Source organism: Epinephelus lanceolatus, chromosome 9 (assembly GCF_041903045.1).
Source record: "Epinephelus lanceolatus isolate andai-2023 chromosome 9, ASM4190304v1, whole genome shotgun sequence".
NCBI classification, from domain to species: domain Eukaryota; kingdom Metazoa; phylum Chordata; class Actinopteri; order Perciformes; family Serranidae; genus Epinephelus; species Epinephelus lanceolatus.
The window spans coordinates 11,874,607-11,888,609 of record NC_135742.1 but is presented as its reverse complement, the minus strand read 5'-3'; the positions used below and the strand labels follow the sequence as shown (position 1 = coordinate 11,888,609).

At 35.5% G+C, this 14,003-nt stretch overlaps 1 protein-coding gene across 18 annotated transcripts in view; it reads right to left on the bottom strand.

The window, feature by feature from the left end:
• Nucleotides 1-221: 221 nt before the first annotated feature.
• kcnt1b (potassium sodium-activated channel subfamily T member 1b) overlaps nucleotides 222-14,003 on the bottom strand; it is a 126,165-nt gene continuing 112,383 nt past the window's right edge. For 9 of the 18 annotated variants that reach the window (XM_078170551.1, XM_078170554.1, XM_078170553.1 and 6 more), the window contains 3 exons: nucleotides 13,838-13,849; nucleotides 12,514-12,598; nucleotides 222-4,619 (listed from right to left, as the gene is read on the bottom strand). In XM_078170551.1, coding sequence (XP_078026677.1) covers nucleotides 4,499-4,619; nucleotides 12,514-12,598; nucleotides 13,838-13,849 — 218 coding nt within the window. In that variant the 3' untranslated portion in view covers nucleotides 222-4,498. The remainder of the gene's footprint in view (nucleotides 4,620-12,513; nucleotides 12,599-13,837; nucleotides 13,850-14,003) is intronic. The other 9 variants (XM_078170552.1, XM_078170556.1, XM_078170560.1 and 6 more) reach the window with 1 other exon arrangement.

The window sequence follows — 14,003 nt, the reverse complement described above, 5'->3', positions numbered from 1 at the left end:
AAAGTGCCTGCTTTTTTAAACCATTTGTTCTGTGTAACAAACCATCAGGTGCATCAGATCACCATGCTTTCATGCAGTGGAAATGTGGCATCATACTACTTAAATAACGGCACTCTAATCAAATGAAATCACACCTTTATCTCCATGTGATTGTCCCTTATATTCATGTAGCTGTCATGTGACGATGTGAGATGAAATAAAAAGGTCTTGTCATTTGTATCTCTGGCTGCATGCAGCATTTATTTGTTCATATTTTATATGTGGAGAAGGAAACTCGCTCCTCATAAGAAATAGTACAAAATGGATCAACCCCTTTTTGACAATGACTTAAAAACATAAAGTGGAGGTAAACATAATACATAGGCTTCTGATAACACCTGGACACAACATGCATGTTCCATTCATATAAATACACAGTATCAAATAATGGCTCCAACTTGCAAGCAGTTGACTTGATTATGGGTTTTCTCTAGCCACGGGACGTCCCACCGAGTGTCCCACTAAATGTACAAAATGTATCGTTCTTGGCAAGCTTGTATATCAAAACATGCTGTTTAGTGTTTACATGCCCCGTTGTGGTATTTGTAAGTATGGACAGTAGTGAACTCTTCGTGGAGTGTTAAGATTTGTCAGGAGTGAGGACCGAGGAAGACGTTAAATGGATGGATCAGCACAACAATCTTTATCTTCCACTGCGGTCGCTCTCACTCCTCAGCTCTCCTGTCCTGTAAACTGTCTGTCTGTGACATGTCTGACGGGCCTTTTTGCAAAATACATACTGTTAAACATAAAAAAAGCTTATGCTGATTCAAAGAAACAAAATACATTGGCAAATTTCAAAGAGAAATCCATCTGAGATACTTCATCATTTCTGTCTGACACATAAATAAGAATGGCACTCACCAAAATATACTTCTCAAACATCTGCAAGGTAAATCAAAACAACACAACAAAGCATGACATGTTACTTCACGTCTGACTCGTCTTTGCTTCACAGGAATGCTTGAATACTGTCCACCGGCTTGTACAGCTTCAGATTAAAGGGTCATGCCGTAATGCTCTACACATCCCCGCAGAGCTTAGTGCAAAAATAGTTCAAGTCCTCTTTCACTTTTTATCACACACAAGAGACCGAAAACAAAACTGCAAACGATGAATATATAAAGTTAGTATTTACAGTGAACAAAAATGAACATAAATCAAGATTAAATACTGCACACTGACACTGCCTTATACACAAGGTGTGGCCTGTACAATCTGGGAGAGGAGAGCACTTTGTTTTCAGCTCAAGTACGTTCCAAATAGATTCAGAAACAGATCGACTGTGTCTGTCGCTGTCTGTGCAAAACGATTCTGCTACCAGTTGAACTGTACCTCAGTAAAGAGTTATGAAACTGGAGATCACAAGAAATGAATATTTACCATCAACCTCAAAGGATTTAAAGTTAAGAGTAAATAAATAAAAACAGTAGAGCCTGACAGATGTAGATTTATAAGGCCAATACTGATATTGATGTATGACTTAAAATGTGAAAATGATAAATCGTCTCATACTCGTTTTTAACAAATAATTCTCAGAAGGATACCCTTAATTAACAGTCTGATAATTTGGAATATTCATTCTATTAATTCTTGCTAAGAGTTGGGTGAAAAGATTGATACCACTCTCATATTAGTCCACCACTTACGAAGCCACAGCCAGAAGACTGTTAGCTTAGCTTTGCATAAACACTGGAAGCAAAGGGAAACAGCTAGCCTGGCTTTCCCCAAAGTCCGCCTAACAGCACCTTTTACGCTCACTTAAAAATATACTTCATAGCTTGTTTAACCTGTACAGAACTGCAGGTGTAAAAATTGTAAAAAAAAAAAAAATGTACATGATTTTGTACACATTAAACAAACAAGATATAACATAACTGAACTGGTAAGCTTTAGGGGCGCTGCTAGTGAGGGTTGGTCCGCTGTAAAAATGTTTAAACCTATTTAAAATTAAGCCTCACTCCAGACCGTTATACCAAATTTTACCACTAGATGTCGCACTTGACTCAGCAGCCAGTCCCAGTGTTGCCAACTTGGCCACTGTGGCTTTTCAGACCCCCTTAGTGACGATATTTCTAAAGAGCATCTAATGACAAATTTAGCTGCATGTTCGGACCCACAGGAGTAAAGCAAAAAATACATTCAAATATATCATACTGTTGATTCTCGTGCTCGCTGCCCAGAGTAATCACAGTCCACAACTCCTCTGCTGACAGTGCAGAGTCTCTCCTCCTTTCTCCTGCACAGTTAGTCAGTAGGCGTGGGGTAGGTAGGAGGAGAGGAAACGCCACTCAAAGTTAATTTGTTGTAACTTTCTATGGTTACATTGACACTCTCGCTCTCTGGATTGGTAATGTCACAAAGCTCTCGTTGCACTCAAATGTTTTGTTGAGAATTTTTCTATTGAATCGAATTCGACAAAGTTGTATGACGCTCCTTTTATCCAAAATGAATGTACAATGATGTCACAAACATGCAAACAAGTGCATGACATCATCTGGCCACTTTTGAAGCTAGTGCTTTGCTACTTTCACTGGATGAAGGTGCTCGAGAGTGGTCCATAATAGACTTGGCCCCGTTACTATCTCCACTGCTGGCTTAACGGTGGAACAACAATCCCTCCCCCAATTTTGTGTTCATACATTTTATACAAAACGGCGAGTGGAATAATGCCGCAACAAGCTGTCTAATAGGGGCTTGAAAGAGGCCGCTTATCTGATCACACCAAAAAAACTCAAACTTTTTTGGTAAACAACTTCATCCCCCCGACCTTGACCGGAATTTGATCTCCCTCAGGTTGCCAGTTCTTGGTTCGGCAGTAAATTACACACGTTTATAAATAAACATAATATGTTTTTCATGTTATCAGCTTGATTTAGCGACGTGACTGGACACGACCCAGCTTTACTGCTAGCTGTTCCCCTCCTGCTTCTATTAGCTCAGGCTTTATGCTAAGCTAAGCTAACTGCCTTCTGGCTCTAGCTTCATATTTATAACACAGATGAAAGAGTGGTGTCAAGCATCTCATTTAACTCTCTGCAAATAAAATAAATAGCAAATAATAAATAATAATATTCCCTAAAATTCCCAACTACTCCTTTAAATCTGGTTATTAAAATGTGATGACCAAGATATGTGCTAAGACATATTACAATTTTTTTCAAAAACATCACACTAAAACTAATATAAATAAAATAAAATATAAAAATGAGGCTTGAATTTTTTTTTAACTACAATTAACTCAATTATAATAGAAGTTATTATAATTATAATGAAGTAGTGTGTGTTATCTGTAAACTTGAAGTACGCACATTAAATTATTTTTTTAAGATGAAATAGCCACCATCAGCTTTTAGATTAAATTAGCCGTCATGTAGTGATACTCCTTTAGTATTATTGAACAGAAATGTTACGTATTGGCTGTATCTGATAAAATAAAATCAGTCAGGCTCAATAATAAGAAATTAAAAAATGAAAAACTAACACTGATATAGCACAATGGCACATAACGCACAAATTATTCAAAGTTATTACAAAGCAATAGAGTAAACAAAAGAATGGCACGTACACATGATTTTAAACACTTAAATAGTGAAATAAATTAACGATATTCACTCCTTACGATAACAACAAAAATCAGTGTCGAAAACAACAGAGAGGAATGCTGACGTTTCTAGTATGGCTGATAAAAGTGCCACTACAATGTGTATATTCACAGATGACAGTTGGTCGTAAAAAAGTTTGTGCTCATAAAGAAAATGAAACTCCCGTCTGATTAGAAACAGACAAAAACCAAACTGACATTTGTAATAAATTAAGAAAAGTGCACACACATGTTGTGTAATTTCATGATAAATGCTTGAATTTTTCAGAAATTCAGAGCATTTACTTGTAGAAAACATGATGGTTAAGATGTGGCAGAGGGTGTAGTTGCCCCGAGATTCGGTTCTTTGTGAGTTTAGGCAGGAACAGGCGTAGAGGAAGTCGGCCCAAGTCGTGGTACGAGGGCAACTTCACCCCTGAGTGAAATGATTTCATATCCTGTACAGTGTGTGCACAAAAAAACCTCCTGTGACCTCTCACGACATCTGTCAAATCTCTCAATCCTTTGGTTGGAAGGAGGGAGCCGTTTCCTGTGCCTGGTTCTCAGGTTGAGATTGTTTTGCGAGGGTGACGTGTGTTAGTACAGGAGGTGTGTGAGGGGAATCGGGGTCGATGACGAGGCACTCTTCATGCATCCTCCTGTAGCAGCTCTGTGGGAAACAGTAGGTCTCTCAGGGCCATCTTTTAAAGTGTTGGTTATTTCTGATCCGAGGCTGAGAGACACATAATGCACATTCACTATGGACTGCTGTTCTTGGCCTGAGACAAGCCATCATCTGTGTGAGACAAACATGCTCTGTCGGCCCGGGCGGGGCTCGGAGGTTAAGGTGTCAGGGTGACGAGGACTGAGGGGGTTTCAGAGGTGAGTCTCGTCTCTTGTCTCTGTGCCAAAGTCCTGCTGGTTCCTGGTGCTGCGGGCCTGCCCCACCTGTGAGTCCTCTGGCATGTGTGCCAGCGGGTCGGACCGAATAATGTACCTGTAAAGACAAAATCAACGTCATCTGCCAGCAAGCACAGAGTAATGGGGTCAAGGTTTTCTTTAAAGGAACAAGGCATTCCCCCAGTGACCATCTGCAAATCGATCACCCACCCCATTTACATTTGTGTTTTCCACATGCCTCCTCAGTGAACTAATAATCCAAAAACTACTGTCCTACTCTTGGTCACAACTATACTGATACTTTGATGGCATTATTGATTAAATACTATACTATGACGTTTTTTCTTGATTTTGGGCGTCATGCTATACTATGACTTTTTTTTCTTGATTTTGGACATACTATACTATGACGTTTTTCCATGATTTTGGACGACATACTATACTATGACTTTTTTTTCCCATGATTTTGGACGACATACTATACTATGACGTTTTTCCATGATTTTGGACGACATACTATACTATGACAATTTTTCATGATTTTGGATGACATACTATGACTTTTTTTTCATGATTTTGGACGACATGCTATACTATGACTTTTTTTTCATGATTTTGGACAACATGCTATACTATGACATTTTTTCATGATTTTGGAAGTCATGCTATACTGTGATGTTTTTTCGTGATTTTGGACGACATGCTCTACCATGATGTTTTTTTCATGATTTTTAATGACATATTATATAGTATGACTTTTTGATGCCATTTTTATTGCATATTATACTGCAATATTTTTGATGGCATTTTTGACGGCTTACTAAACTATGACACCTTTTTATGCATTTTCTATTGTGATGACTCCTCCTCTCCACTAGGTGTGCCTGTTTTCTTGGCTGTTCTATTTTGTTACAGGATGCTGGTGAAGGCAGTGGGTGGTCGTTGACATCATGTGCCACACTTGGGCCAGTGTGCTTCATTGGGTTCAATTCAATATCCCTCCTCAACTCCTCTATCCTTGATCACTTGACCTTGAATGAACTGAAACTCGTCATCTTGTAGGACTTCTCAATTTGTTTAATGCGCTCGGAGGAGTCAAAGAGAGGAGGCTTTCAGGGGGGATAACTGTATGTGTATCTTTATCAATATATCTGTATATATAACATTATGTGACAACTGTATCTGTATCTTTATCAATATATGTGTATATATATCATTATGTGATAACTGTATCTGTATCTTTATCATTATATATGTATATGTAACTGTGTATGTGCAGACACAAATTCCATTAAAAGTTTCTATAGCTGTTAATAAAGCCTCTTGACAACTGATGCAGCTGTTATCAGCTGCTGCTGTCATCACAAACAGATGTTGCTTCATGTGACACTTGAGAGGAAAAGACGTCTTATTTCTCTTAAGACATATTTCCTTGATTCTTCTTTCCTAGCATCTCATCCTCTGATCTCTACTCCTTGTCTTACAAGGGCAGAGCTAAGTGAGGGGAAGAGATGCCAGTGATGGAGAGGTGCAAGAGCAGATATTGGGATGAACCTGTGATATAAAATCTCCCCACCTTCGAGAAGACTACTTCTTCCCTCACAGAGCAGCTGCTGTTCTTTTGCTTTGTATACAGACATTTCCACACACTCATACATGCAGACATGACTGATTACTGACTTTCATGTTTATTTGTTATTATTTGGAAATAAAAAAGCTTTAAACTCTTTAGAAACTTGTCTCGTCTCCCATCTTTGTTGCAGCCTAACAGGCACGTCGTAACATCATGACATACTATACGAAGACATTTATGATGGCATACTATACTACACTGTTATAGACACTAGTTATGGCCTACAGTATTTCATGGCATACTAAACTATGATTTGGGACGACATACTATACTATGACATTTTTTTTTATCATTTTTAACGACACACTATATACTATGACATTTTTTCATGATTTTGGACGACATACTATACTATGACATTTTTTTTATCATTTTTAACGACACACTATATACTATGACATTTTTTCATGATTTTGGACGACATACTATACTATGACTTTTTTTCATGATTTGGGACGACATACTATACTATGACTTTTTTTCATGATTTTGGATGACATGCAATACTATGACTTTTTTTTTCCTGATTTTGGTCGACATACTATACTATGACTTTTTTTCATGATTTGGACGACATGCTATACTATGACTTTTTTTTCATGATTTTGGACAACATACTATACTATGACTTTTTTTCATGATTTGGGACGACATGCTATACTATGACTTTTTTTCATGGTTTTGGACAACATACTGTACTATGACATTTTTTCATGATTGTGGACGTCATACTATACTATGACTTTTTTTCATGATTTGGGACGACATACTATACTGTGACTTTTTTTCATGATTTTGGACGACATACTATACTATGACTTTTTTTCATGATTTTGGACGACATGCTATACTATGACTTTTTTTCATGATTTGGACGACATGCTATACTATGACTTTTTTTTCATGATTTGGGACGACATACTATACTGTGACGTTTTTTCATGATTGTGGATGTCATACTATACTATGACTTTTTTTCATGATTTTGGTCAACATACTATACTATGACTTTTTTTCATGATTTTGGATGACATGCAATACTAAGACTTTTTTTCATGGTTTTGGACGACATGCTATACTATGACTTTTGTTTTCCTGATTTTGGTCGACATACTACACTATGACTTTTATTCATGATTTGGACGACATGCTATACTATGACTTTTATTCATGATTTGGACGACATGCTATACTATGACTTTTTTTCATGATTTTGGAAGACATGCAATACTAAGACTTTTTTTTTCCTGATTTTGGTCGACATACTATACTATGACTTTTTTTCATGATTTGGACGACATGCTATACTATGACTTTATTTTCATGATTTTGGACGACATACTGTACTATGACATTTTTTCATGATTGTGGACGTCATACTATACTATGACTTTTTTTCATGATTTGGGACGACATACTATACTGTGACTTTTTTTCATGATTTTGGTCAACATACTATACTATGACTTTTTTTCATGATTTTGGACGACATGCTATACTATGACTTTTTTTCATGATTTGGACGACATGCTATACTATGACTTTTTTTTCATGATTTGGGACGACATACTATACTGTGACGTTTTTTCATGATTGTGGATGTCATACTACACTATGACTTTTTTCCATGATTTTGGTCAACATACTATACTATGACTTTTTTTCATGATTTTGGATGACATGCAATACTAAGACTTTTTTTCATGATTTGGGACGACATACTATACTGTGACGTTTTTTCATGATTGTGGATGTCATACTATACTATGACTTTTTTTCATGATTTTGGTCAACATACTATACTATGACTTTTTTTCATGATTTTGGATGACATGCAATACTAAGACTTTTTTTCATGGTTTTGGACGACATGCTATACTATGACTTTTGTTTTCCTGATTTTGGTCGACATACTACACTATGACTTTTATTCATGATTTGGACGACATGCTATACTATGACTTTTATTCATGATTTGGACGACATGCTATACTATGACTTTTTTTCATGATTTTGGAAGACATGCAATACTAAGACTTTTTTTTTCCTGATTTTGGTCGACATACTATACTATGACTTTTTTTCATGATTTGGACGACATGCTATACTATGACTTTATTTTCATGATTTTGGACGACATACTGTACTATGACATTTTTTCATGATTGTGGACGTCATACTATACTATGACTTTTTTTCATGATTTGGGACGACATACTATACTGTGACTTTTTTTCATGATTTTGGTCAACATACTATACTATGACTTTTTTTCATGATTTTGGACGACATGCTATACTATGACTTTTTTTCATGATTTGGACGACATGCTATACTATGACTTTTTTTTCATGATTTGGGACGACATACTATACTGTGACGTTTTTTCATGATTGTGGATGTCATACTACACTATGACTTTTTTCCATGATTTTGGTCAACATACTATACTATGACTTTTTTTCATGATTTTGGATGACATGCAATACTAAGACTTTTTTTCATGGTTTTGGACGACATGCTATACTATGACTTTTGTTTTCCTGATTTTGGTCGACATACTACACTATGACTTTTATTCATGATTTGGACAACATGCTATACTATGACTTTTATTCATGATTTGGACGACATGCTATACTATGACTTTTTTCATGATTTGGGACGACATACTATACTATGACTTTTTTTCATGATTTTGGATGACATGCAATACTAAGACTTTTTTTTTCCTGATTTTGGTCGACATACTATACTAAGACTTTTTTTTTCCTGATTTTGGTCGACATACTATACTATGACTTTTTTTCATGATTTGGACGACATGCTATACTATGACTTTTATTCATGATTTGGACGACATACTATACTAAGACTTTTTTTTTCCTGATTTTGGTCGACATACTATACTATGACTTTTTTTCATGATTTGGACGACATGCTATACTATGACTTTTTTTTCATGATTTTGGACGACATACTGTACTATGACTTTTTTTCATGATTTTGGACGACATTCTATACTATGACTTTTTTTCATGGTTTTGGACGACATGCTATACTATGACTTTTTTTCATGGTTTTGGACAACATACTGTACTATGACATTTTTTCATGATTGTGGACGTCATACTATACTATGACTTTTTTTCATGATTTGGGACGACATACTATACTGTGACTTTTTTTCATGATTTTGGTCAACACACTATACTATGACTTTTTTTCATGATTTTGGACGACATACTATACTATGACTTTTTTTCATGATTTTGGACGACATGTTATACTATGACTTTTTTTCATGATTTGGACGACATGCTATACTATGACTTTTTTTTCATGATTTTGGACGACATACTGTGCTATGACTTTTTTTCATGATTTGGGACGACATGCTATACTATGACTTTTTTTCATGATTTTGGACAACATACTATACTATGACTTTTTTTCATGATTTGGGACGACATGCTATACTATGACTTTTTTTCATGGTTTTGGACGACATGCTATACTATGACTTTTTTTCATGGTTTTGGACAACATACTATATACTATGACGTTTTTTCATGATTGTGGACGTCATACTATACTATGACTTTTTTTCATGATTTGGGACGACATACTATGCTGTGACGTTTTTTCATGATTGTGGATGTCATACTATACTATGACTTTTTTTCATGATTTTGGTCAACATACTATACTATGACTTTTTTTCATGATTTTGGATGACATGCAATACTAAGACTTTTTTTCATGGTTTTGGACGACATGCTATACTATGACTTTTGTTTTCCTGATTTTGGTCGACATACTACACTATGACTTTTATTCATGATTTGGACGACATGCTATACTATGACTTTTATTCATGATTTGGACGACATGCTATACTATGACTTTTTTTTCATGATTTTGGACGACATACTGTACTATGACTTTTTTTCATGATTTGGACGACATGCTATACTATGACTTTTTTTCATGATTTTGGACGGCATGCTATACTATGACTTTTTTTCATGATTTGGGACGACATGCTATACTATGAGTTTTTTTTCATGATTTTGGACGACATATGACGTTTTTTCATGATTTGGGATGACATGCTATACTATGACTTTTTTCATGGTTTTGGACAACATACTGTACTATGACGTTTTTTCATGATTGTGGACGTCATACTATACTATGACTTTTTTTCATGATTTGGGACGACATGCTATACTGTGACTTTTTTTCCTGATTTTGGTCAACATACTATACTATGACTTTTTTTCATGATTTGGGACGACATATTATACTGTGACTTTTTTTCATGATTTTGGTCAACATACTATACTATGACTTTTTTTCATGATTTGGGACGACATACTATACTGTGACTTTTTTTCATGATTTTGGTCAACATACTATACTATGACTTTTTTTCATGATTTGGGACGACATACTATACTGTGACGTTTTTTCATGATTTTGGTCAACATACTATACTATGACGTTTTTTCATGATTTGGACGACATGCTATACTATGACTTTTTTTTCATGATTTTGGACGACATACTATACTATGACTTTTTTTTCATGATTTTGGACGACATACTGTACTATGATGTTTTTTCATGATTTTGGACGACATGCTATACTATGATTTTTTTTCATGATTCGGGATGACATGCTATACTATGACTTTTTTTCATGATTTTGGACGACATACTATACTATGACGTTTTTCCATGATTTTGGACGACATACTATACTATGACATTTTTTCATGGTTTTGGACGACATACTATACTATGACGTTTTTCCATGATTTTGGACGACATACTATACTATGACTTATTTTCATGATTTGGGACGACATACTATACTGTGACTTTTTTCATGATTTTGGTCAACATACTATACTATGACGTTTTTTCATGATTTGGACGACATACTATACTATGACTTTTTTTTTAATGATTTTGGACGACATACTATACTATGACTTTTTTTTTCATGATTTTGGATGTCATACTATACTATGACTTTTTTTTCATGATTTTGGATGTCATACTATACTATGACTTTTTTTTTCATGATTTTGGACGACATACTATACTATGACTTTTTTCCATGATTTTGGACGACATACGACATACTATACTATGACTTTTTTTCATGATTTTGGACGACATACTATACTATGACTTTTTTTCCATGATTTTGGACGACATACTATACTATGACTTTTTTTCATGATTTTGGACGACATGCTATAATAAGAATTTTTTCATGATTTTGGACGACATGCTATACTATGACGTTTCTCATGATGTTAATGACATACTGTGACTTTTTTTATGATTTTGGTCGACATGACATGGTATACTGTGACGTATTTTTAACAACATACTATACTATCCTGTGTTTTCATGATTTTGGATGACATGCTATACAATGACATTTTTTTTGCATTTTTCATGGCATTCCATATTTTTACGTTGATGGAATTTTTCATGGCATACTGTACTGTGACATTTTTGATGGAATTTTTATTGACGTACTATAGCATTACACTTTTTATGCTTTTTGATGGCATAATAAGAGTATGACACTTTATGAAATTTTCATGGCATACTTTATTATGGCACAATGTGCTATGACACTTTATGCATTTTCCATGGCATAGTATACTATACAATGACTTTCTGTATGGTATTTTTCATTTACAAATCAAAAACAAATTTTAGCATGTATAGAGCCAACACATTTCTACATCTAACTGAGTGAATTAAGGGCTCATTTCAACTAAACCACTGTCAGCCATCGTAGAATATAAGAAAGACAAACTAAGATGGTGTTTGTGAGTTTTATCTTGTTTCTGTTGACTTTGAATGAAGCATGTTTTGTCAATGATAACATTGTTAATTTAAATGGAACCTGGTGGCTTCAGCAATAGTGGTTTTGGGGCTGGTTTTGTTTAAACAAAAAGGATCTCACTCTTTTATGTAGGGATCCTTTCCATGTTGTCAGACACTTATAATAATAATCTGAGTCTGTCAGTGGCAAAAAAAAAGGCACATTTAGTGGACATAAATTGATAGTGCAGAAATGCCCAATGACATTACATTGCAGCTTGTTGCACTGCTCTCAGCTCCAGCACGCTCACTCAATACTGGACCAGTCTCCAGAATTGTTATCTCAATCAATCACACAAAAAAATGACACAAAAATAAAGTTACCCTTTAAAATATGTTGCCATGTAACCAGTTCACTTCAAAAGTGTCCAAAAAATAATCCAGATGGTTAAAAAGGTATTACATTTACTGTACACAGGAGAAAAAGAAAAAGTAGGGTGCTTACACAATGTCGTTGAGCTCCAGCATGGTGTCAGGAGGAGGATTGATGAGGACGTAGGACAGCGTGTTCTGGTGGTCGTTCATCTCGTCTGGAAAAAGAGACAGAGGAGACCTTTAGAGCTGCCCTGGAGCCCTCCCTCGTCCTCCTCCATTATACAGTACATCAGCCAGGAAATGAGCCCACTAACCATTGAGAATATGAGACTCCCTTGTTTTCAACCTTTCAGTAAGGACGAAGGCAAAGTAACCAACATTCAGTATCAGAGCAAGTAGGGGAGAAGCTCTTTTTCTAGTCTGACTGTTAATCCAAGAGATTCTTGTTACAACTGTTAATAATTACAGTTTGATGATTAACAACATCGCAGTAAGATATACCAAAAGAAGAGTTTATAAATTAAGCTGATAATACAGTATTAATGGGAAATAAATGGCTGCATTCACAAATAAATTTTGCATTCTAATCAATTAGTATTTTGTTGGGGTGTGGCAAAATAATCAATACAGCTCAGTGGCGCAGTATTTTTGTGTGGCAATATCATATCGTCACACAGACACTAAGTATAGTTTTTTTTGTTATGTAAATTATTAATTTAAGAAATATATCGCAATATATTTTATCGCAATATTCAGCATATCGCAACACCTTGTACTGCATTTTCTTGTTTTATGTTGGCCTACAAATACATCAGCCGGCACCCAGAAAACAAGCACAGCTGTGGACGGGGTATTTTCAGTTCTGTACGCAAAATTTTCATAATTTTTTTTTTACCATTTATTTTGGTGTTAAACTATTTTAATTCATATAGTTATTGCTTTATATAGCTTTTGACACATACTCATTTGATTTTATAAATTATTTTTAATTGAAATTTTTGTAAAATGTTACCAATAATCCCATTTTTTTTTAATCTGAAAAAGAAAATAATCAATTGATAAATTGCTTAATTTACTCTTTGTATAACCCTTTCAGCCTCATACTAAGAGTTAGCTGTAGACTGTTTCTGCATTAAATGTTTATTATATAAACAGTAAACATTAACAGTTGTAACAACACTGTTTTATTGCTCCCACATTATAGTAAAGCTAACCATGGAAACTGCCCGGCACTATGAGGTCTTAAATCTAATGAAAAATCAATAAGAGGAAACGGACTTAACATTCATTCCCCTGATGAGTCATATTACTGAGTGTGTACATCAGTGTGTGCTTGTGTTGGTTATGCTGTCTGTGTGTGTGTGTTGAGTGCTCTCTGGTGGCGTCTCCTACTTGCGTTGCGTGATGGACGGAGGAAGGGAAAGGAGGGCACATGTGTCTCCATGACAACCCACCTGCTTGTGGCCCTTTATAAAGCCAGGCGGGGTGGAAGAGAGAGAAGGGCTAACCGTTACTGACAGGGCACTTAGTGGAACAAGGGGAGGCCCATGCTGCCTGCTGACTGAAACAGCACCACCATGCGCAGCTTCAGAACAGAGCCAACATGCAGACAGCGTCCGC